The sequence below is a fragment of the Chlorocebus sabaeus genome, chromosome 13 (assembly GCF_047675955.1).
Source record: "Chlorocebus sabaeus isolate Y175 chromosome 13, mChlSab1.0.hap1, whole genome shotgun sequence".
Classification (NCBI taxonomy): domain Eukaryota; kingdom Metazoa; phylum Chordata; class Mammalia; order Primates; family Cercopithecidae; genus Chlorocebus; species Chlorocebus sabaeus.
Genome location: NC_132916.1, coordinates 30468282 through 30490637, shown reverse-complemented (window position 1 = coordinate 30490637; position 22356 = coordinate 30468282). Strand labels below are relative to the sequence as shown.

Genomic DNA, 22356 nt, shown 5'->3' with positions numbered 1-22356 from the left:
AATACTTTTGTCTGATTTCATCATATGAAAGTCGAATGTACTAGTATTTATGAATACGTGCTTTAGGTCGTTGTTCTTGTGGAGTAACTAATGATGAGCTCTTTTGTGTGTTCCTTTCTTTTTTTGTAAATGGCTAAGGGAATTAGTCAAGTTGGAGGTAACAGGAAATGACCAAAGGTGAGCTCAGGTAAATTGTTTTTGTGGTTTCAGCTGTAGTTAAAATGACTCAGAGGTCCAAGCTTCTGTACCAGACCTGAAGTGAAATATTTTTTTCTTTGTTCATTAAAAATAACATATCAAGAACATTTATTTTTTACCTTGGAGAATACAAAACACCTATAAGCTTTACCCACTTATACTTCATTTCCCAGTCTTCTAATGTAATGTACAGCAATGTGGTAAGCTAGGTGGGTGGATCACCTGAGGTCAGGAGTTAGAGACTAGCCTGACCAACATGGTGAAACCCCATCTCTACTAAAAGTACAAAATTAGCCGAGTGTGGTGGTGCATGCCTATAATCCCAGCTACTCGGGAGGCTGAGGCAGGAGAATTGTTTGAACCCAGGAGGCAGAGGTTGCAATGACCTGGAACGCGCCATTGCACTCTAGCCTGGGCACCAAGAGTGAAACTCCATCTCAGAAAAAAGGAAAGAAAAGATGGTATATTCACATTTTTTCTGCTTTGCTCTGTATGATTAGATTATGTTAATAAAGTGAATTAGCTGACAAGATAATTTTTTTTCAGACATAAAGCAATTAGAAAAAGAAACATATAACTCTCATGCTGACAAGTATTTGGACAAAATTGAAGCTGGTTAATATCTTGTGATTTGAGATAATATTTGAGCAGTAATCACATTTGTCAGTGTGATGGCACTGCCCCCAGAAGAATAGGCACTTCAGTTTGCAAACTCATGCCACAGGAATAAAAAAATTCCAATCCGCAAACCTCATCAGATTGCAGGATTTACAGTTTCATTAATTCTTTAGATACTCATTTACAATTGGAATTAGAAGGAATTAGTATCTCTATACCTTCACACTGTTTGGTTTGGGCAATCATTTAGAGTTTTTTTAATGAATATTCAGTTTTCGTATTTTATAAAATAATGAGACTTCCTGCTACCATCTTATGGGATGCGTACAGAGTTTAAACGAACCAGAAATTTTTTGAAGTGAGTCTTCATTGTCTTTTTTATTTTTTGAGACTTTATATTTGAATCTTTTTGTTTTTTAGAGTTTTGTTAGCATTTTTCACAAGTAAAAGAACTGTACTCATAAGAAATTTACAAAGGAAAGTGATAAAGAAGCAATTTTGTTTTTCTTTTTGTTGTTTGTTAATTCCACTATGCAAAGACAAGTAGGCGATGTTCAATCTACACATAGAAGTTATAAATGTGTAATGCTCTAAATGTAAATCAATATTGTAACTGCTTATAAAAATAAAATAACTCAAGTTATGGCAAGAGACATTGATTTCTACTTTCTTAGAAGTTAACTTCTGGACATGATTAGAAGTGCCGGAAGTGTGTCTCTGGTATGGAAGAAATAAGCTTATTTTACTAAGGCATCTTCATAGTCACTGCATTTCCTGCAGCCAGATTGACTATGATCATATACTTGTTAAAATATTTTAAACCTCTTTAAGGCAAGAGGTCCAAAACTAGACTGTAATAGATAGTTGCTGGTAGTTTCACATTGAAGAAAACCATAAAGAGCAAATTGTACATATATTTGGTGTTTAATCTCTTCATAAGTGACCATGGAAAGTCCATTTGTAACTTTGTGGAGATACTGTAAGCCTGACATACGGGATGGGGTCACTTGGCTATAATGGGAGCCTCTCCTTTCAGTCTTAGCCTAACACTCTCTGCTTTTATTCCTTATTGTGTACATATTTTATGGAAGAAATGGTACAGTGTCATTCATCAGTGGGAATTCTAAAAGTTCTTCAAATGTAGCCCTCATAAACATGTTTAAATAATCTGTTAGGCTCAGTTTAAATTTACTAATTACAATATATTTTCTTAATTTATCATTATACTATTCTAAGATTAAATGAATCAAATTCTTTGCTTTGATTGCTTCCCTCTCCCTCCATCTCTGCGTGTTGTCTTAGCACATGGGCAACATTGACTAATTCTGGTGATAAAAAATCTCTTAATTCACTAAGTCCATTGACGTATGTTTTTTCTAAAATCAAAGAAATAGTGCTGATTGTTCTCCACTACTGGAAATGATGAGATTACTGGACCTGACAGAAGATGCTTCTGGTTTCTCCTTCTGAATTATTGTTATCTTAATCTCAAGAAGTTAAATGAATTAACCTGACTGTCCCCAAAATGAGAAACATACACTTGCACAATTATTTCATTTTTAGCACTAGAAAGCAAAATTCTCTTACCAAAATAATGGTATATGCAGACAATTAAAAACAAGTCATCTTTTCATTGAAACAGGTACTGTGGGGCTTCATTCTGACCATATGTAAACAGTACAGTTAGTGTCTATATTTTAAATAAAGCAATTAAGTTGAGCTATTCTGTAGTTCATACTTGACAAATATTAATGGACCCTATTACACCCAACTAGAGTTACTGGGTCATTTTATGAAAGCAGATGAAATAATATTGTTTTCAAAGTTTATTTATTTATTAATGAACAAGGTTTAATTTTTAACTTTTACCACATTTTTATCTTATTGTCAGGAAGCCTTGAATCAGTTTTAAAATGGTCTTACAATCACTTAATTTAATACACTTTGCTTTCTATAATTACAGCTAATCATATGGGATTTTTTATATAATTTAAATTTTAGTTTATGTCCTCCTTACTAAGAAATACAAGGATTATAAGTAAAAGTCAATGAAATAATTAATATGGGCACGTTTTTAAATTGTTTAAAATGTTAAGAGTCAAAGCTCTGAAAATATTTTGGACAGAAATAATAAAGATATAAAATGTATGCAAGGAAAGAGGTATTTGGTGTATACGGGGATATTGCATGTTCATTAAGACCTGTCCTGCTAAGTGAGTATGGATCCGGAAGAAGTTAATGTAAGTATTTTTAAATGGGTTTGTATTTTTCTGATAAACAGCACTCTCCTTCTGTTTGTGATCATAGGATAAAAGCCCTGTAAGCTTGTATATGTTCATTTTTACTGCTACATCATGTAGTGTGCTCTTAAGATTGAGATCTCATTCCCCAGGAAGCATTTCTGTCCAAGATTAATTGCCCTTTTAAAATCAGCGTTTGATGTATTTCTTTGGCTATATCCTGACTTGGTTTAACCCTCTTTGACCTGACCTCGCTGACTATTACCTCCGTGGCTGAGACAAAATCCTTCAGCATGATGTATGCACTTCACATTTCAGCCTGTGGTTTTTCATGTCGATGGATTCAATTAGTTGGTGTTTTACTAATGAACATATCAGAGGTTAAAGAATTTGTCAGACAGAACAAAATTGTTCAGGCTAATGGCAATCAGAAAGCTCATCTCTCTATTTTTTAAAACTTTTTCAGCAGTGGTAAGTATTTTTCAGAAATTTTACCTTCAGTATCACACTTTCCAAGATTCGTTTTCTGCTGAATTATAAAATATAAATAGGAAGCCACAAAGTTGAACACAATGATTATACCATTTGATCTTAGAATTCTCCATATTTATAAGTATGAGCTTTTAAAAAATTAATTAAACTGAAATTTTCTTGTTAAAAACATGTATGAATTTCCCTTAAAGATACATCATCCATTTCTTTAAGTCTCCTTTAAATGTGAATGGTAAGAAGGAAACTCAAGCACCTCACTAGAATCTCAAGTCACCTGTTTTTAAAGACTTTTATAGATCATATTCCTTGTTGAAACTGGCTTAGTTAAATAAGACCTAAAACCTAGATTGGGATGAGAAAGATAGCAGCCATTAGTAATAGAAATCTTTAGAACTCAAATTTATCACATAGTGCGCATTCTCAAATGATATACTTAAAATGTATAACATAAAGATTTTGAAAGGTTTTTGTTTACCTGAATGTTTTCATCTTTTTTAAAAAAATAACCTTACCTAAAGTCTATTAAATGATATATCTATAGTGCAGTAGGGCTCATTTGACTTACAGGTGGTGTGCTCCTCTTGAATACATGTGTTGAGAGCACTATTAAATGTGAAGGTTTATAATACTTAAGAATTTTTCTTAATGTCTTTTAATTTGCATAATCATCGAGTCTGGGTTTTTGTTGTCTTTTAAAAAATACATTTATTAAAATCATATGCCATACTGCGTAAAAATGGAACTGAATAATTCAGGAGGTATTACCATGAGGCCAAATTCTTACAGCCCTTTGTATGCCAATCACATAAGTGAATCCATGGTTTTTATATATCTTTTGATTATCTAGTACTAAAAAAAATGAACTTATTCTTATAACTTGTGTGTAGGAAGAGAATTAAAATCACTCTACTTTTTGTTACTAAATCATGACCTTTTTAAAACTGATCTTCTCTCCTCACATACTTTATCAATTATGTTTTTGACACCATTATTTTTTATTAGAGAGTGAGCAAGAGAGAGGGGTGGAGAAGAGTGACTCATGTTATTGAATACCTGTGTCCAAGTCCTGTGCTAGGGTCGCAAATATATAACACAGGTAAAGATATGGCAGCTTTTGCTAATGTGGGATTGAGACCATCTCCTAAATTCTGCTTGCTGATTTATAACCCATGATAGCTTCTCATTTAACTCTGTGAGTCAGTTTGCAAACTGGTCCAGAGTAGAGGATCACTAACACGTCTCACAGTTCTAGTATCCAGGTCTTTTATGCCTAAACAGCAAAATATTTCTTTCAGAGTGCAAGCCATCATAATTTATTAGTTTTGAATTCTCAAGGAATTCACTTAAACTTCTGAGTGTCTATTTCCTCATCTTACAGTGTGAACAGAGAATTCTCATCTCCAGTTACATGAAGGATTAAATGGGATATCCAAGCAAAGCACTCAGCATAAAATTTTGTTTGCAGAAAAATTCTACACTGGTATGATCATAAGATTCATTCTAGGGAACATTTTTTAAAAAGTCTTTACCCCAGAAATTGATTCAGAAAGTCTGGGGAGGAGCTCAGCTCAATATATATATACACACACATATATATATATAAAATTTTAATTTCCCACATGATTCTGATGGTCAGCTAGATTTTCAAACCTTTCATCTATACAGGCATTTTCATTTGATATATAAAGAAACAGCTTCAGAGTGATGTGAGACCTGCTCAGAGCCCTTCGTTGCCAGAATTGGAATTCAAGTTGCCTAACCCCCAATTTGTCTTTCATTAGTACCTTGCTAACTAGTGGTGCATAATTGGCCCTCTCTCCTTTATGTCTCATTTATATTATTGTATATTGATAGCATTCATTGTATACATGTCTATATGTAGGCATCATTTTTTAGTATATACATAAGAAGTTAACTTTGTGATTTCTATTAATGACTTGTGTAGTTAATGTGATTTTTCTTTTTTCTTCTTTGTTTTTTCTATATGTAATTCTTACCATTCTACTCATATAACCAAAATCTACCTGAATATATTTTTCTTAAAATGTAACATTTTTTAAAATGTTCACTTTTAAGTAGATGCTGGTTTTATAAAGTGCTCATGTGGACATTCTACAAAATAATGAGATGTACTCTTCAAAATTGTAAAAGTTAAGAAATGTAGAAAAGGCTAAAAAACAGTTGCAGATTAAAAGAGAATAGAGAAACATGAAAATTAAATGCAATGTGTGCATCCTTGACATGACCTGAATGTGTCCCCCAGAATTCACGTGTTAGAAGCTTAATCCCCAGTGCAGCAGTGTTGGGAGGTGAGGCCTTTTGGGGGGTGTTATGCTGGTATGAAAAGGGTTTGCAAGAGTGGGTTCACTGTCTCTTGCGCTTCCACGTTCTTCCATATGAGAACACAGCAAGAAGCTCATACCAGGTGCCAGCACTTTGATCTTGGATTTCCCAGCCTCCAGAACTGTGAGAAATAAATGTTTGTCCTTTACAAATTATCCAATTATAGCATCACAAACAGACTAAGACAGTCCTGGACTGAATCCTAGATTGAAGAAAAATACATTATTGGGATAGTTGATAAATTTGAATATGGACTACATGAATATATTATTTCATATATCATGATATATCAATATTATTTTTTATTGTGATAACTATACTGTAGTTATGTAAAAGAATATCTTATAGAAAGGGTACACTGTAAGTTTGAAATCATAACAAAAATTACTCTCCAAAAAGTGCCCTGTATAAAAGAAGTTCATATAGAACTAGTTCACTTGATTACTGTCTCATATGTTTGCCTAACTTAAAGCTTCAAGCCAGCTTTTTTTAAAAACCTGAGTGGGAGAGGCGTACAGTAACGTTTTTCTCCTGAGTCATTTTCTTCGTAGTGACATTTCTCATTCTAAGTATTAAGGTCTAGATTCCCATTTTGAAACACAGAGACATGTTTACCAAAAATATTGTTTACTTTAGCACTATCAAGTGTTTCCTTTGTACTGTAAGAAAAAAAAGAGACCTACTGATTTTTTTTTTTTTTTTTTTTTTTAGTGTTTTATTTTATTATTAATTTTTGTTTTTACACAGGGTCTCACTTGTTACCCATGCTGGAGTGCAGTGGTGCCATCACGGCCCACTGTAGCCTCGACCTCTTGGGCTCAGGCATTCCTCCACCTCAGTCTCCCAAGTAGCTAGGACTACAGGCGTGCACCACCATGCCCAGCTAAGCTAATCTTTGTTTGTTTGGTTAAGTTTTTTTATTTTTTGTAGAGATGGGATCTATTGCCCAGGCTGGTTCTCGAACGCCTGGGCTCAAGCAGTCCTCCCACCTTGACCTCCCCAAGTGTTGGGATTACAGATGTGAGCCACCACACCTGGCCTGTTTTCTTTTATTGGTTTTGATATTGCTAAAATATTCCTCATGCTTTGTTGTTATGTATGGTACCATGAATTAAGGATAGCATGTACATTTGACTTATCTGGAAACATTTTTTACTTTGTTGTTTTAATAACCAAAGCAGTCTTTACAGGTGGAGTTATTCTACATGGTGGGGCTAGCTATCAGAAAGCATTCCAAAAAGATTAATTTTGACAGTGTAATTCTACCAGCAAGAACATTATCCCAGCAGTGAGAATATTTATTAACTAATTATGGTATATGTCAGGTACTGTACTAGGCACTGGGGATGGAGTAACAAATAAGAGAGAAACTTCGATTTGAAGTTTCAAGGGAACTGCTGTCCTAAAAATCCCTGTTTAAAATTGTGTTATTGAGGCAAGTCAGAAAATAAACAAAATGCATAAATGCAGGTGAAATATTTGGACATATGTAGTCTGTGACAAAATAATATGTTTAAAACCTTAAACTGTTCTGTTGAGGGATATGACAGTCTTAGATTCTTTCCTTAGTTACTTAAATTTAGTTAATGACACTTTCAAGTGGCCCCAGCTTCTAAACCAGAGAATCAATGCTACCTATTCAGGGTTTGGGTAAGGGGATTTATTAGGCTTGTTACAGTGTTTGAATAGTGCTTATGTCCTCCAGCTTCTGTTGTACAACTCATAAACTCTAACAATCCTTTTGTTGTAACGTGGTTGGTCTTTTGCGTTTCAGATACGCTGTGCATCATCAGTGGATTGTATACCATATTGTATTTGCTCCCACATTTACATATTGCTTTAGACATAGTATTTTTTGATATTGAGTTGTGACTTGTTTCTTCTGCTGTTTCATAGTATACAAAGGTGACTCTGGCTTAAGGAAAAACTTTAGAGATAAGGAACTTTTACTCTTACACCACTATTCTTTCGTTTTTTGACTCAGTGCTAAGTAGGAGGAAGATTCTGAGAATATTAAAATATTTCAAAGAAATATAAGAATATGAAGAGAATTATACCGGAAATGTTTTCAAATATTCTAAGAAAGATTTAATACAGTAAAGCTGTAGCAAACTAGAACTTACAAGCAATGAATCATTCCGGATAGCTGAGGGTTTCTCCATTTGAATACCAATGTTTAAAAAATCTTCCCAAAGTACTAATACTGTGCTTTCTATAGTATTCTGTATATAACTTAATATTTTATTATGAAAACAAATCATTGTATTAACACTGTGATCACAAGTGTGTAGAAAATTATGTATAGTTGCAACAGAGAAAAAATAATGAAAGCATTTTTTTAGGTTAGTGGTATTATGAAGTGATACCTTTTTTCAAAATTGTTTTAAGCTATGGCGCAGTGATTTGGGAGTTTGTTTGGAATATTTTATTTGGTTATCTTTGGAATTGTTAGTATGTTAAGTTTTTATTTTTCGCATTCTTTTATCAACTCTGTAGTGTTTTGTGTCCTCTGTTGACTGTCACTTCCCGGGACTGTGCTGCCTCTAACAGGAAGTCTAAATATTTCTTTAAAAGGGTCTCTTGTTTCAGGTGCCAGCCAAGTCATTATCACCATACATCATCAGCTCATTTTGCCCAGACATTAGAGCACTTAGAGATTCAAAAGTCATTTGGAACAGAGCAGAAAGGAAAACGTAGGGTATTTCTCCTTTATAGAGTTCGTGATTCCCCATTTCCTTGTTGTCTTCTGTCACCAGGAAGCTGGGCAGTTAAGACATTGTATTTTGAAGAGATGGTAAAGGAGAAAAACCCAAAATTGTGCTAGAGGAGTAACACAGAGTTTCTTGATGGTTCTGGTTTTTTTTTTTTTTTTTTTTTTTTTTTAATTTATTTATTATTATTAAACTTCAAGTTGTAGGGTACATGTGCACAACGTGCAGGTTTGCTACATATGTATACTTGTGCCATGTTGGTGTGCTGCACCCATCAACTCGTCATTTACATCAGGTATAACTCCCAATGCAATCCCTCCCCCCACCCCCCTCCCCATGATAGGCCCCGGTGTGTGATGTTCCCCTTCCCGAGTCCAAGTGTTCCCCTTCCCGAGTCCAAGGGTTCTGGTTTTTTTTGTTTGTTTTTTTTTTCTTTTTCATTAAAGGAGTTTGGCTTTGCTTTTTTTGTTTTTCTATGACAAAAAATATTTCTATTTACTTTAAAAGTTGTCAGTACAACGCACCAAAATCATGAAAAACACAAAATTAATCTTAAGTTTAATTTGGAATACAATTGAATTTAAAAGAAAGGTGTGAATTTCAGCCCCCTTTTAATTAGCAAGTGGATGTTAACAAAAATCAATCAGGCTTTGTAACTCTAAAACAGGAATCCCTGAGTCAGATTTGTAATCCCTTCTCATTAAAATTTTAACTGTTATTCAAATAGTATCTCTAAGATATTTTGATACATACTTGAAAGCTTTACTGAAAACAACTAAAGCTCACCTGTGTCTTATTAAACATCTCAAATACTGATCTGATTCTTGATTTCTAGTCACATTTCTATTTTACATTTTCAAAATATGTATGGACCTACTTCATATACTTGTCATTTTAAATAACCATATAGTACAGTTTTTAATGTATAACTAAAATAAATTTTGGTCATTGGTACAATGGGCTGTTTTTGCCACTATAGTTTCATTAACGTCAATCTTAAGTAAGCACAGTAATTAAGAAAGAAGTAATACTTTCACATACAGCAACAGAATTTTTATCAGAATATATTGTAACCCTCAGGTTTCTGTTTTGGGTGATACATACTGCAACATTTGAACTTTCTCCATGTCCACATTTCCTGTTCAGGGGACAGAACAGGTTTAAAATCCACTTAATGCACTCAGGATTCTCAAAAGGCAACAGATTATTTTTTCTTCAACTGTTCTGACTTTTATTGTTGTTGGATTTCTTTCTTGGAATAGATGGGGAAAAAAAGAATCAAGTGATGATTCATGGAATTGAGCCAATGTTGGAAACACCTCTGCAGTGGCTGAGTGAACATCTGAGCTACCCGGATAATTTTCTTCATATTAGTATCATCCCGCAGCCAACAGATTGAAGGATCAACTGTTTGCCTGAATGGAATCATCCTTAAATGGAATTTATCAGAGCATGTCACCCTTTTGCTTCAATCAGGTTTGGTGGAGGCAACCTGACCAGAAACACTTCGCTGCTGCAAGCCAAACAGGAAAAAGATTCCATGTCAGATAAGGCCATTGGGCTGGTCTTACTTTGCATCACCTCTGCTTTCCTCCACTGCCATCATTAAACCTCAGCTGTGACATGAAAGACTTACCGGACCACTGCAAGTCTTCTGTAAAATATAATGAAGCTGAAACCTTTGGCCTAAGAAGAAAATGGAAATATGTGCCACTCGATTTGTATTTCTGATTAACAAATAAACAGGGGTATTTCCTAAGGTGACCATGGTTGAACTTTAGCTCATCAAAGTGGAAACATTGGTTTAATTTTCAAGAGAATTAAGAAAGTAAAAGAGAAATTCTGTTATCAATAACTTGCAAGTAATTTTTTGTAAAAGATTGAATTACAGTAAACCCATCTTTCCTTAACGAAAATTTCCTATGTTTACAGTCTGTCTATTGGTATGCAATCTTGTAACTTTGATAATGAACAGTGAGAGATTTTTAAATAAAGCCTCTAAATATGTTTTGTCATTTAATAACATACAGTTTTGTCACTTTTCAAGTACTTTCTGACTCACATACACTAGATCACTTTTTACTCTGTGTTACCATTTTGACTGGTCGTCATTGGCATGGGGTGGATATAGGGCATAGGATCACTTGTCTCAGGATCTGTCATAGAATTTCTTGCTGCCAGTTAAAAAACCTGTGTTCTTTACACACTACACTTATAAATGTTGTAACTGTTCATCTTTGCTGTTTTATCACTGTAAGCCTGTCAAATCATAGTATCCTAAAGCATCTGTATATGGTAATTGTGCATTTTTGGAAAAACCCATTCCTTCCAAGCTAGTGTTTTTCATTGGCTCCAGGTCTGTGCCAATGAAAAACTGTAGTCCCCTGGCAGTCAGTCTACTGAAGTTTAAAGATTACCTGTCTCCTGACTGCAGTACCTTTTCTTTAATTTTTACCAAAAATATCCAGAGGTTACTGGAGTTCTTATTCAATATAAGGAAAGTTTGCTGCACTTTATTACCAAGCCTCTGGGATTTTACCAATCAAACGTATTTGTGCATTACATTTCGTTTCTTGTGAGCTAGCTTGCTGTCCATATTGAATGTTGACCCATTTGAGTATGCTAAAAGACTTACAGTATCAGACACAATCATGGTTTTAGATCCCATAATAAAAATCAGTGTTTTTCTTATAAAAAATTATATGAATGCTGAAGCGCAAGATTCTACTATTGTTCATTGCTTCCTTTTCTTTTTCCTTTTGTGATTTTCACTGATTAATAGCACATTTCTAAACAAAATTGGATAAAGTTAGTCAAAGACCAGATATTCTGGAATGGAAATTGTAAAGCTTAATCAAAAAGAATAACCAGTACCGAATACAATCTCAGAAAATTAGAAGCAAGTAGAAAACAATTGGTTGATGTAAACGAAAGTGCCATTTTAGTAAAGGCAGGAAAAAAACAGCAATATTTGAGTTATGTAAGGATAAAAAATCCACTGACTTGTATTTTTGCACAAGAGGCTGGTCTGAATATGATTGTTCACATTAAGAGTGTTTATTCGTTGGTTCGGTTTGGGGATTTTCCCCCTTGATGTTTTGACAGATTGAAGTGAGCTTCAGTGAGCGAAAGGATCAGAATGCAGGGAACACTAAGCTGTGATGAAGAAAGTGTGGTAAGAATGGAAAGCCAGAGTAGTTTTATACAGACGAGACCAGTATCAGGGCTTTGCAGTAGGCTTGAGCGACCTTCTGATCTAGATTTGAAAGTAAATAATTTTATCAAGCCATTGCCCATTTTTACTTCCTCATTCATTATTGTACCAGCATCATAACTTTATTACTCTAATCCCAGGTAAGTCAAGCCTACGTAATGCCCCAGAGGAAGAGTAAAACCAGAAATTCATGCTGGCTTAAATAATCTATTTTTGTTTCTTTTTATTTGGATATTTAAATTTTATGGTTTATTAAAAAATTTAATAAATGTTGTGTCCGTCTTTATTTAAAACAAGTTACCTGTTGGTAAAATCATTAAAATTTCCTTAGTCACAAACTGTCATAAAAGTTTCTTGGAGAAATAGAAAGGATTGCGGGATATAGAAGAGAATGTAAAAGAAAATTGGAGAAGACCCCCAATATCTTTATTTGACTAATAGTGAATAGTGACCTCCTAGGAAAATAGAAATATGTTTTTAAATATTGACATTGTTAACTAGGAAGGAATAAGTTCAGATTAAAGTAAATCATTGTCCTTTATAAATAATGTTGATTTTCATTTGGATGACCTAAATTCTGATTATGGATAGAGTTGAATTGATAAGCACCAAGATTTTCTTACAGATTTAGGGACCCGAAGTAACTTGTTTGTAATTTAAGTTGACCTATCAGTCTTTATAGGATGATGAGGTATAAACCGTATTCCAATCTGAGTGTGAGGTGAATTCGTTTAGTGTACTAGTCTTGTTACATTTATCACTGGAAACAAGCTAGGAGTTGATCGTTTTCTGAGAAAACAATATATAAGCTTTGACATTGTGTGACTGTAGTTTTTAATGGTTATCTTTCTAGAGTATTTTTTTAATAGACTACTTGAGATAACCTTTTATTCAGTTTTTAGAAATTTGGTTTATGTGTGCTGGGCACAGTGGCTCACGCCTGTAATCCCAGCACTTTGGGAGGCCGAGGCGGGCGGATCACGAGGTCAGGAGATCGAGACCATCCTGGCCAACATGGTGAAACCCCGTCTCTACTGAAAATACAAAAATTAGCTGGGCATGGTGGTGGGCGCTCGTAATCCCAGCTACTCGGGAGGCTGAGCCACGAGAATTGCTTGAACCCGGGAGGCAGAGGTTACAGTGAGCCAAGATCCTGCCACTGCACTCCAGCTTGGTGACAGAGGAAGACTGTCTTAAAAAAAAAAAAAAAAAAAAAAAAGAGAAATTTTGTTTATGTGGGTCATACCAGAGGATGACAGTCTCACTTTTATTTATCATATTATTGATACTTAGTTCTGAGGTAAGTTGGGTTTCCTGTTACATGTGCCAGCATGGTTGAAATACAAATGTAAAGCCTTGGGGTATGATGGGAAAATCAAGTGTGACCATATTTATGAATATTTGAACCTATTCATTGTCAATGGATGGAGTCCATCAAAATACCTATTTGCCTGAGTCCTGTCATCCTCTTGTTTCCTAAATATATTTATCTCCTGGTCTGAAAATATTAAAAATTACAGGGACGGTAGAGAGGAAAGAAGAGAGGCATGCCTCTTTTCAGATCATTTGAGAGTAAGTGAAGACTTGGACATTATAAAAATGTATTTACTATGTAGCTCTCTTTGACAAAAGCATCTTTCATATTATCAAACATGAATTATAAATTTGATTCTTTATGCTTACAAGCAGATATAGTACTACTGTAAAATCTAGTAGGCACAATATAGTAACCATGGAGTGAAAGACTCAATTTTTAGGTCCTTTAGGTAGCTCATTAAGTACTTAGATTTTTTTTTTTTTGGTACTTTATGTTCTAGGGTACATGTGCACAACATGCAGGTTTGTTACATATACATGTGCCATGTTAGTGTGCTGCACCCATTAACTCATCATTTACATTAGGTATATCTCCTAATGCTGTCCCTCCCCTCTCCCACCACCCCACAACGGGCCCCAGTGTGTGATGTTCCCCTTCCTGTGTCCAAGTGATCTCATTGTTCACTTCCCACCTATGAGTGAGAACATGTGGTGTTTGGTTTTCTGTTCTTGCGATAGTTTGATGAGAATGATGGTTTCCAGCTGCATTGATGTCCCTACAAAGGACATGAACTCATCCTTTTTTATGACTGCATAGTATTCCATGGTGTATATGTGCCACATTTTCTTAATCCAGTCTGTCATTGATGGACATTTGGGTTGGTTCCAAGTCTTTGCCATTGTGAATAGTGCCGCAATAAACATACGTGTACATGTGTCTTTATAGCAGCATGATTTATAATCCTTTGGGTATATACCCAGTAATGGGATGGCTGGGTCAAATGGTACTTGTAGTTCTAGATCTTTGAGGAATCACCACACTGTCTTCCACAATGGTTGAACTAGTTTACAGTCCCACCAACAGTGTAAAAGTGTTCCTATTTCTGCATATCCTCTCCAGCACCTGTAGTTTCCTGACTTTTTAATGATCGCCATTCTAACTGGTGTGAGATGGTATCTCATTGTTTTGATTTGCATTTCTCTGATGGCTACTGATGAGCATTTTTTCATGTGTCTGTTGGCTGCATAATGTCCTCTTTTGATTTTCAAGTGCAAAATCATTTTTGTTAACTGTGTTACTCTATTAGAATGATAAACAGTGAGATAAAGACAAATCTGAAGATTGAGGGATGTCAGTGCACTTTGATGTATAAGTTGACTCCTATGAAAGTGATTAGTTTGGCTTTCCCCGTGTAGCTTTCTTACCTCCACATCTCAAGGATAAATAAAGTACAAGCAGGCATTTTCCATTTTTTCCCCCAGTTCTCGGTGGAGTATATAGCACACAGTTGGTGTTTAGCAAGTGTGTATAAGAAGAAGGATTACTTGATAACTTTATAATCAGTGTTATATTTTTCTGGTAAGAATACCAGCCATAAAAATAGAACCTTGTCATTTAGAAATCAGTATACATACAAAGTGTACTTGGTTTGGCCTGGCATTAGTGATGAAGACTTGCTTACTCAAATCGACTACTTTCAGTAGGAACCACTGTGGACCAGACCCTTGCGTCAGTCCACATTCATTTTAGTTGCAGTATAGACCGCAGCACATATCTTCTGTTTCAACATCACTCTAATTTAAGCAGCCCCTAAAGCTGGAGCTATTCTCACCAAGCATCTGGAGGTATTTGTTAATTCTGACCTTTTCATAAATGAGTGATTTGTGTCTTGCTTTTGCTTAGAACTTTACTTCTGAAAATAAGACTTATTTAATTCAACATTTCCCAAACTTTCTTGACCATAGAGTTTTTTTTCTTTCCTAGTATCACAACATCCTATTGAACTTTAGCATGGGAAATAGTACATTAAATCATTAGCTCCTAATGACCTAGGGTTTATAGCATAAATCTTACTTTTCCCTTTCTGACAACTCTTTAGCTATTTGAAAGAAGCTCTCAAGCATCTGACTCATCTCCAAACAAAATAGCTCTAGCCTGTTCATTCCTTCCTCCAGATATCTCCCATTTTGTCAGTGTCACTCTTGAAATTCATCTACCAAGTATATACTGTATACTGAGTAATACATGTCAAGTCATGTGCTGTCGGCAGGGGATGGAGTAGTTTAGGTTTTCATAATGCCAATATTGGGTGTATAGTCTGGCTGCTCCGTTGTGCCATAATCTGACAGATCACATCCAGAGTAAGATTTAGTGAAAGGGCTGGGAATTAACTATAAGTTCTGTTTACGAAACATCCATCCAAATATAAAAACTCAGGCAAATTGCCTACGGATTGGTGAAAACCTCAATTCGTAGGTATGAGAGTAAGTAGGAATTCAAGGGGTATATTTGCTCTCAGGGAGTCACCATAAAACTAGCCAAGAGAGCCATGGAGCTGAAATACGGTATTCTGTTATCAGTCACCAAGATCCCCAGATAGAATGTGGCTGAGGTCAAGCAGAGAGGGACTGGCTTCACAGATGGGTAGTTTTCTGTGGTACTGGCACATAGAGAAGGTATTTCTGATCTCTAGCTGTACTTGTTCGGGACTTGATGACTTTGTCTTTTTGTGTTGCCTAGTGCATATTTTCCAAGTAAGGTATATTATCGAATGCTCACTTGTGTAAGGTGGGTTTTGATATTCTTGTTACTCAAAACTGTTAGTTTTTAGCTTTCTTTTACAAAGACAGTCACTCATTGACCTAGAAACTATCTGACCCCAACGATTTTGTAAAAGCCAAGGGAAATTTGTCATCTCCTGACTACCAGCCTTTTTCTGCATATGCCATCTCAACCATGTCTTACTGAAGAGTTTGGTCATGCTCACTACCTGTATTTCCATGGCTCCTTTTGTCATTGTTTTGAAATTCATTATAATGTAATACGAAATGTCAACTTATCCTGATGCTGATATTAAGTGAAGTATGACAGAGAAAGTTATTGATGACATCTGAAGGTATCACCAGGTCTTGGAGCCAACTTTAAAAAGTGAGGGAGCAAATCAGGTAAAAACTAAGTAATTTTTGTAAATTTTGTTTTTTATTTATTTACTTTTTTTGAGACAGAGTCTTGCACTGTCGCCCAGGCTGGAGTGCAGTTACGCAATCTCACCTCACTGCAATCTCCACCTCCCGGCAATCTCCACCTCCCTGGTTCAAGTGATTCTCCTGCCTCAGCCTCCCTAGTAGCTGGGATTACAGGTGCCCACCACCACATCCAGCTAATTTTTTTTGTATTTTCAGTAGAGACAGGGTTTCGCCATGTTGACCAGGCTAGTCTTGAACTCCTGACCTTGTGATCTACCCACCTCGACCTCCCAAAGTGCTGGGATTACAGGCATGAACCATGGCACCCGGCCAAAACTAAGTAATTTGTGGACTGGATAGTGCATGCGATATTGGAGTGAAAAAAATAGAAATGCCAGATGAGTTGCGAGTGTCAGTAATCCATCTCAGATATACAGTGGACATCTTTCATTATGGGCAGAACATTTAGAACATCTCAATAAAACCAGCTCTAACTGCTAATTCTATGTTAGGCATATTCTCCTAGATTTTATAGAATTCCACATGATTCATTTGTTTATTCAAACATTTGTTGAGCAAATAGAGTAGTGGAAGTTCTAGAAAGAACAAGACATGGTCTCTTGACCTTAAGGGACCTTCTCTTCTTAGAGAAGACAAAAATAACTGTACAACATAATACTTGGAAATTGCAATGAGAAAGGCACAAATAAAGAACTATGAGGAAATAGAGCCGACTGACCTGTTTTCTTTGAGTTAACTTAGATGATACCTTTCTTGGCCTCTCAGCAGCATTTGACACTTTATCACACCTTGTTTCACTGTTGAAACACTTTCTTCAATGGGCACCACACCCTTCTGGTTTTCCTCCTAACTCAGCACCTTTCTCAGTTTCCTTTGATTCTTCTCTACTTTAACTCCTAATATTGAAATATCTCAGGGCTCAGCCTTTGGTTCCGTTTCTGTAGCTACACTCAGTATATGAGCACATCCCATGGTTTTTAACACCATCTATGTGTTAACTCCAGTATTTACCTCTCTCCTGAGCTCCAAACTTAATACACAACCACCTACTTGTCAGCTATCCCAGATATGTAATAGTTCACCTTTTCTGAGTGGGGGTGGGAGGTCAAAGTAGAACTCTTGATTTTCCTCTGAACCTATACCTCTCCCTTTCTCTTCCATCTGAATAAATGCGACCTAGTCACTCGGTCCCAAAATGTAGGAGTCCTAATTTAATTTCCCTTCTTTTCTCACGTATACCATAGCCATCAGTGAGTCCTGATGAACCTACCTTAAAATATACTCTGAACCTATCTACTGACCACCTTCACTGCTACTATGTAAGTCTAAGCAACCAACCATCATCTCTCACCTGGACTACTACAGTAGCCTCTTCTCTGGCTTCCCTGCTTCTGTTCTGCTCCCCTTCAGTCTTCAAAGTATAGTGTGTTTCTTCAAGTGACATCGTGGCAGTTCCTTGATCAAAACATTTCAGCATCTTTCCATCCCACCCAGAATGTATCTAAGCTCCTTACCAAGTTCTGCTTCATCTGATCTCTGCATCTGACATCTGTCACGCTGCCTTGGCTACTTTAGTATATCTACACTGGCCTTGCCCATCTTATCCCTTGAATATGTCAAGATCATTCTCCCTCCAGGGACTCTGCACCTGATGTCATCTCTACCTGGAACTTTGTTTGCCTGACTTGTCTCCTCCATCTGTGTATCTGCTTATGTGTCACCCTTTCTTAGAGGCCTTTCCTGACCACCTGATCTAAAATTATACCCCAAGCCCACTTCCAGACCTGTCTCACTCTATCACTTTATATTTCTTCATCACATTCTATCTCCTCTTCATAGTATATCTCACTCTGAAATTATGTATTTATTTGTTCATGGCTCTATAGTTAACAGTTATTGAATGTTTACAATGTCCTACACACTGTTCTAGTTGCTTTTCGAATATTAACTCATTTAATTTCAGAGCTATATGATATCATCACTAATATTGTCCCCACAGGGAAACTGAGATACAGGACAAGGAACTTTCTCAGCATCATGATAGAGTTGGATTGAAACCTAGCAGAACGGGTCCAGAGACCACACTCTTACCCACTTCCTGAATTGCCTTGCCATATTTTTGACCTCACAACAGACAAGTTTGAGGGCAGGAACAACTTCTCTTTATCCCCACACTTCTGGCATATCACAGGGGGTTATTAAGTATTTATCGAATTAATACGTTTTGATAACATTTGAGTAGGTTAGGAAAAGCTTCATTGAAGAAGTGGCTTTTGAGTTAGAGCTTGAAGAAAGGGTAAAATTGGGGAAAGCAGGAAGAAAAGTGTGTGATGATGAGCTAGATGGAACCACAGGAACAAAAACTCAGAGGGATGGTTGTACAATTGGGCTGCACCTAAGTCACTTGTAGGAGATGGCAAGATACAACAGGAAAGGTATATTCTGACAAGATTATGAAAAGCCTTGAGCATCAGGCTAGGGAGATGAGATTTTATTTGAGGTGCAGTAAGAGCCACTGAATATTTTTAGTAGCTAGTTCTCACAGCAACCTTTTAAGATGCTGACTCTGGTGGCAGTGTGCAAGGAGGTTTAGGGTTAAGTCTGTTCTAAACCTGGGAGAACAATGACAAAGCTACTGTGATTTGCTGAGCCAGTGGATTTCCAGCCTTTTTTCGGCAGGAAAATCTTCAATAAAACCTTGCCCAAATGTCCAGTAGGTCAAAGAGGAGCTTCTCTGGTTGAAGCAGGGTGACTGGCCCAGAAGCTGACCTGCCAGCACCCCCTTCCTTATTATGCCAGCTTTTTGGGCACCTGTTCAGGATCTCTGTGCTCCTCAGACAACTGGTTGAATAGCTCTTGCCTGGCCCTGTTGATAATAAAGTCTGATGACCAAAAGCAATAGTGTCAAGAGTTGAAAGCAACATTGAAGAGAAAATAGAGGAAGAATCAACTGAACAATATGGGAGACCTGGAGGGAAGAAGTCAGTGGTGATGAAAACTCTTACGAAATGGGAGATCAGTTACCCACAAAAGAATTTAGTTGGGAAAACAGATGATGTGTTTAGTTTTGAACCAGGATTAAGTACTCAGACTTGATGTGTGAAGACAGACAGGGGTTCTCAATGTTGCCTGCCCTTCCAGATCACCTGTGGAGCTGTTATCAAAACTGCACATTCCTGTACCCCACCCCCCCGCCTGCAGTTGGTTGAATCCGTTTTGGGCAGGCACCAGTTCTCAAGATTTGTGTAACACTTCACTAGTGATTCTGATTTGCACTACTAAAACATTGTGGGCATAGAATCATCAGTGAGCATTGTCAATGTGAGGCTGCGGCTCCTCAGATCAGGGCTGGACATCATCACCCACCTGGAAGGGAGGGTTGGAGCCAAGAGTTTGGCATGGAATTGAATCAGTCACGCTTGCCAATAGCTTTCACATCTTTCCACCTCTCCCCATCCTCACTGCAGATTAATTCAAGCCACTAACGTCTCTTCCCTGTTACAGTGGCCTCAGAACTACAGTCCCTATGCCCCTTTACTTCCTTTCTCCTTCTGGCAGCCAGAAAGATAATTTACAAATTCAACTTAGGTCCACTTTTTCTTCTTTTTTTAGACGGAGTCTCGGTCTGTCGCCAGGCTGGGATGCAGTGGCACTATCTTGGCTGCAAGCTCCGCCTCCCGGGTTCAAGCAATTCTCCTGCCTCAGCCTCACGAGTAGCTGGGACTACAGGCATGTGCCACCATGCCCGGCTAATTTTTGTATTTTTAGTAGAGATGGGGTTTCACCATGTTGGTCAGGATGGTCACGATCTCTTAACCTTGTGATCCACCCACCTCGACCTTCCAAAATGCTGGGATTACAGGCATGAGCCACCGCACCCAGCCCAGGTCCACTTTTCTCTGCTGTTTGAAATCTTTAGATGGATTCCTTTTGACTTTAGGATGAAATCCAAAATCCTTACCATGATAAAAGCTTTGCGAGCTCTGGATCCTCCCCACTAGATGTTTTTTTCTCTAATTCTCTTCCTCTTCTTCATGATCCAGCATACTACACCTCTTTCAGAGTGTCAAACACAATACTGTCCCTGGTTTCAAACTCTTGCCTCTACTGATTCCTCCCTTGAATGTCTCCCCTCTCTACTTCCTTTTGCTTACTAATTTCTAATCATTATTTTCCTCAATTCCTCTGGACTTTCCAACTGGCCAACCCCTTCCTGGTAGGGTTGCCACAACATAGCAGATAAAAATACAAGACACCCAGGTGAAGTTGAATTTCAGATAAACTAGAAGTAACTTTTTAGTGTAAGTATATCCTATGCAATATTTGGTACATATTCATACTAAAAAGAATTTGTTGTTTTTCTGAAATTCAGCTTCAACTGAGTATTCTGTATTTTCTCTGGAAACCTTACTTCCTGAACTAGATTTGGTTAGAACTAGATTTGAGCTAGAATGACCTAGCTCCCCTAGCTCATTCCCATTTGTATTAATTGCCCCATATCTGTGTTTTCTGGTATGCTGTAAGTTCTGTGAGGACAGGGACTGGGTCTGCTGTGTTCACCAATACTTAACACAGTGCAATCGCGTGTCAGAAGCCTTTATTAGATGAATGAACACAATGAGAGGCTTGGAGTTCCAGTGAAAGGCCAGGGCTGAAGATTCTGTCTGGGAAGTTTTCTGCCTGGAGGTGACCTTTGAAGTGGGAGGGGTAGCACATAACAAAAGTATAGGGTAGAAAGAGAAGAGGAGCCCTTGGGCTGACCTGAGGGGACCACCTATGCTTGGGGGACAGAAAGAGGAAGAAGGGCAGATCTTTGAGACAATCATGCTAAAGAGAGAATTCACAAACTACAAGGGAATCTAGGGAAATAATAGACCAGGTCTTTGGATTTGGCAGTTTGAGATCTTCAAGAGAAGTGTTCTGAGTCTGCTAGATGGCAGGTTGCTGATGACTCTTAAGAAATTTAGTAATGGGACAAAAAAAGGTAAGACTGTAGCCCAGCTGTTAACATGGTGGAGAGAAGGGAGACCTGCCTCAGTGTGTTGGTGAAAGGGAAGGGATCAGTAGACAGAGAGGGTGATTGTTCTGGGGAAAGGGGTCATGGACGGTCTGGGAAGAAGTAGAGAAGATGGATTAAGGAAAGAAGCTGAGGCAGGTGAATCACTTGAGATCAAGAGTTCAAGACCAGCATGGCCTACATGGCAAAACCTTGTCTCTACTACAAATAAAAAAATTAGCTGGGCATGGTGGCAGGCGCCTGTAATCCTAGCTTCTTGGGAGGCTGAGGCAGGAGAATCGCTTGAACCTGGGAGGCAGAGGTTGCAGTGAGCCAAGATCCCAGCATTTCACTCCAGCCTGGGCAATAAGAGTGAAACTCCATCTCAAAAAACAAGAAGAAAGAAAAAAAAAGAAAAGAGGAAGAATGTTTCACAAGTAAGAAGGAGGATGTAAACAATGATTATTACAGTCATTCTTAATAAGTTGGTGTCAAAAAAATCACACCGTTCTTATTACTAAAGATTATATACAGGGTTCACTAAGAATATAACCTGAATTTGAACATAGTAAAGGTTCTTAGCCTGGAGATTCTCAAACTTTTTTTTTTTGAGACGGAGTCTCGCTCTGTCACCAGGCTGGAGCGCAGTGGCACAATCTCAGCTCACTGCAATCATCCGCGATCTCAGCTCTCAGCTCACTGCAACCTCCGCCTCCCCGGTTCAAGCAGTTCTCCTGCCTCAGCCTCCCGAATAGCTGGGATTAACAGGCGTGTGTCACCACACCCAGTAATTTTTTTTGTATTTTTAGTAGAGACAGGGCTTCACCATGTTGGCCAGGCTGGTCTCCATCTGCTGACCTCATGATCTGCCCCGCCTCCGCCTCCCAAAGTGCTGGGATTACAGGTGTGAGCCACTGCACCCGGCCTGAGATTCTCAAGCCTTAGCAGACATTGGAATTAGCACTTGCAGGATTTTGATTAATTAGGTGGGTCAGGGCCTAAAATCATTTCGTAAAAACA

The 22356-nt window shown here is 37.3% G+C and overlaps 1 protein-coding gene across 4 annotated transcripts in view; it reads left to right on the top strand.

Annotated features, from left to right (window-relative positions):
* Positions 1–10627, top strand: part of ATG5 (autophagy related 5) — a 135771-nt gene extending 125144 nt beyond the window's left edge. For all 4 annotated transcript variants that reach the window (XM_008007460.3, XM_008007459.3, XM_073022381.1 and 1 more), the window contains one exon: positions 9865–10627. In XM_008007460.3, the coding sequence (XP_008005651.1) occupies positions 9865–10001 (137 nt within the window). In that variant the 3' untranslated portion in view covers positions 10002–10627. The remainder of the gene's footprint in view (positions 1–9864) is intronic.
* Positions 10628–22356: the final 11729 nt, after the last annotated feature.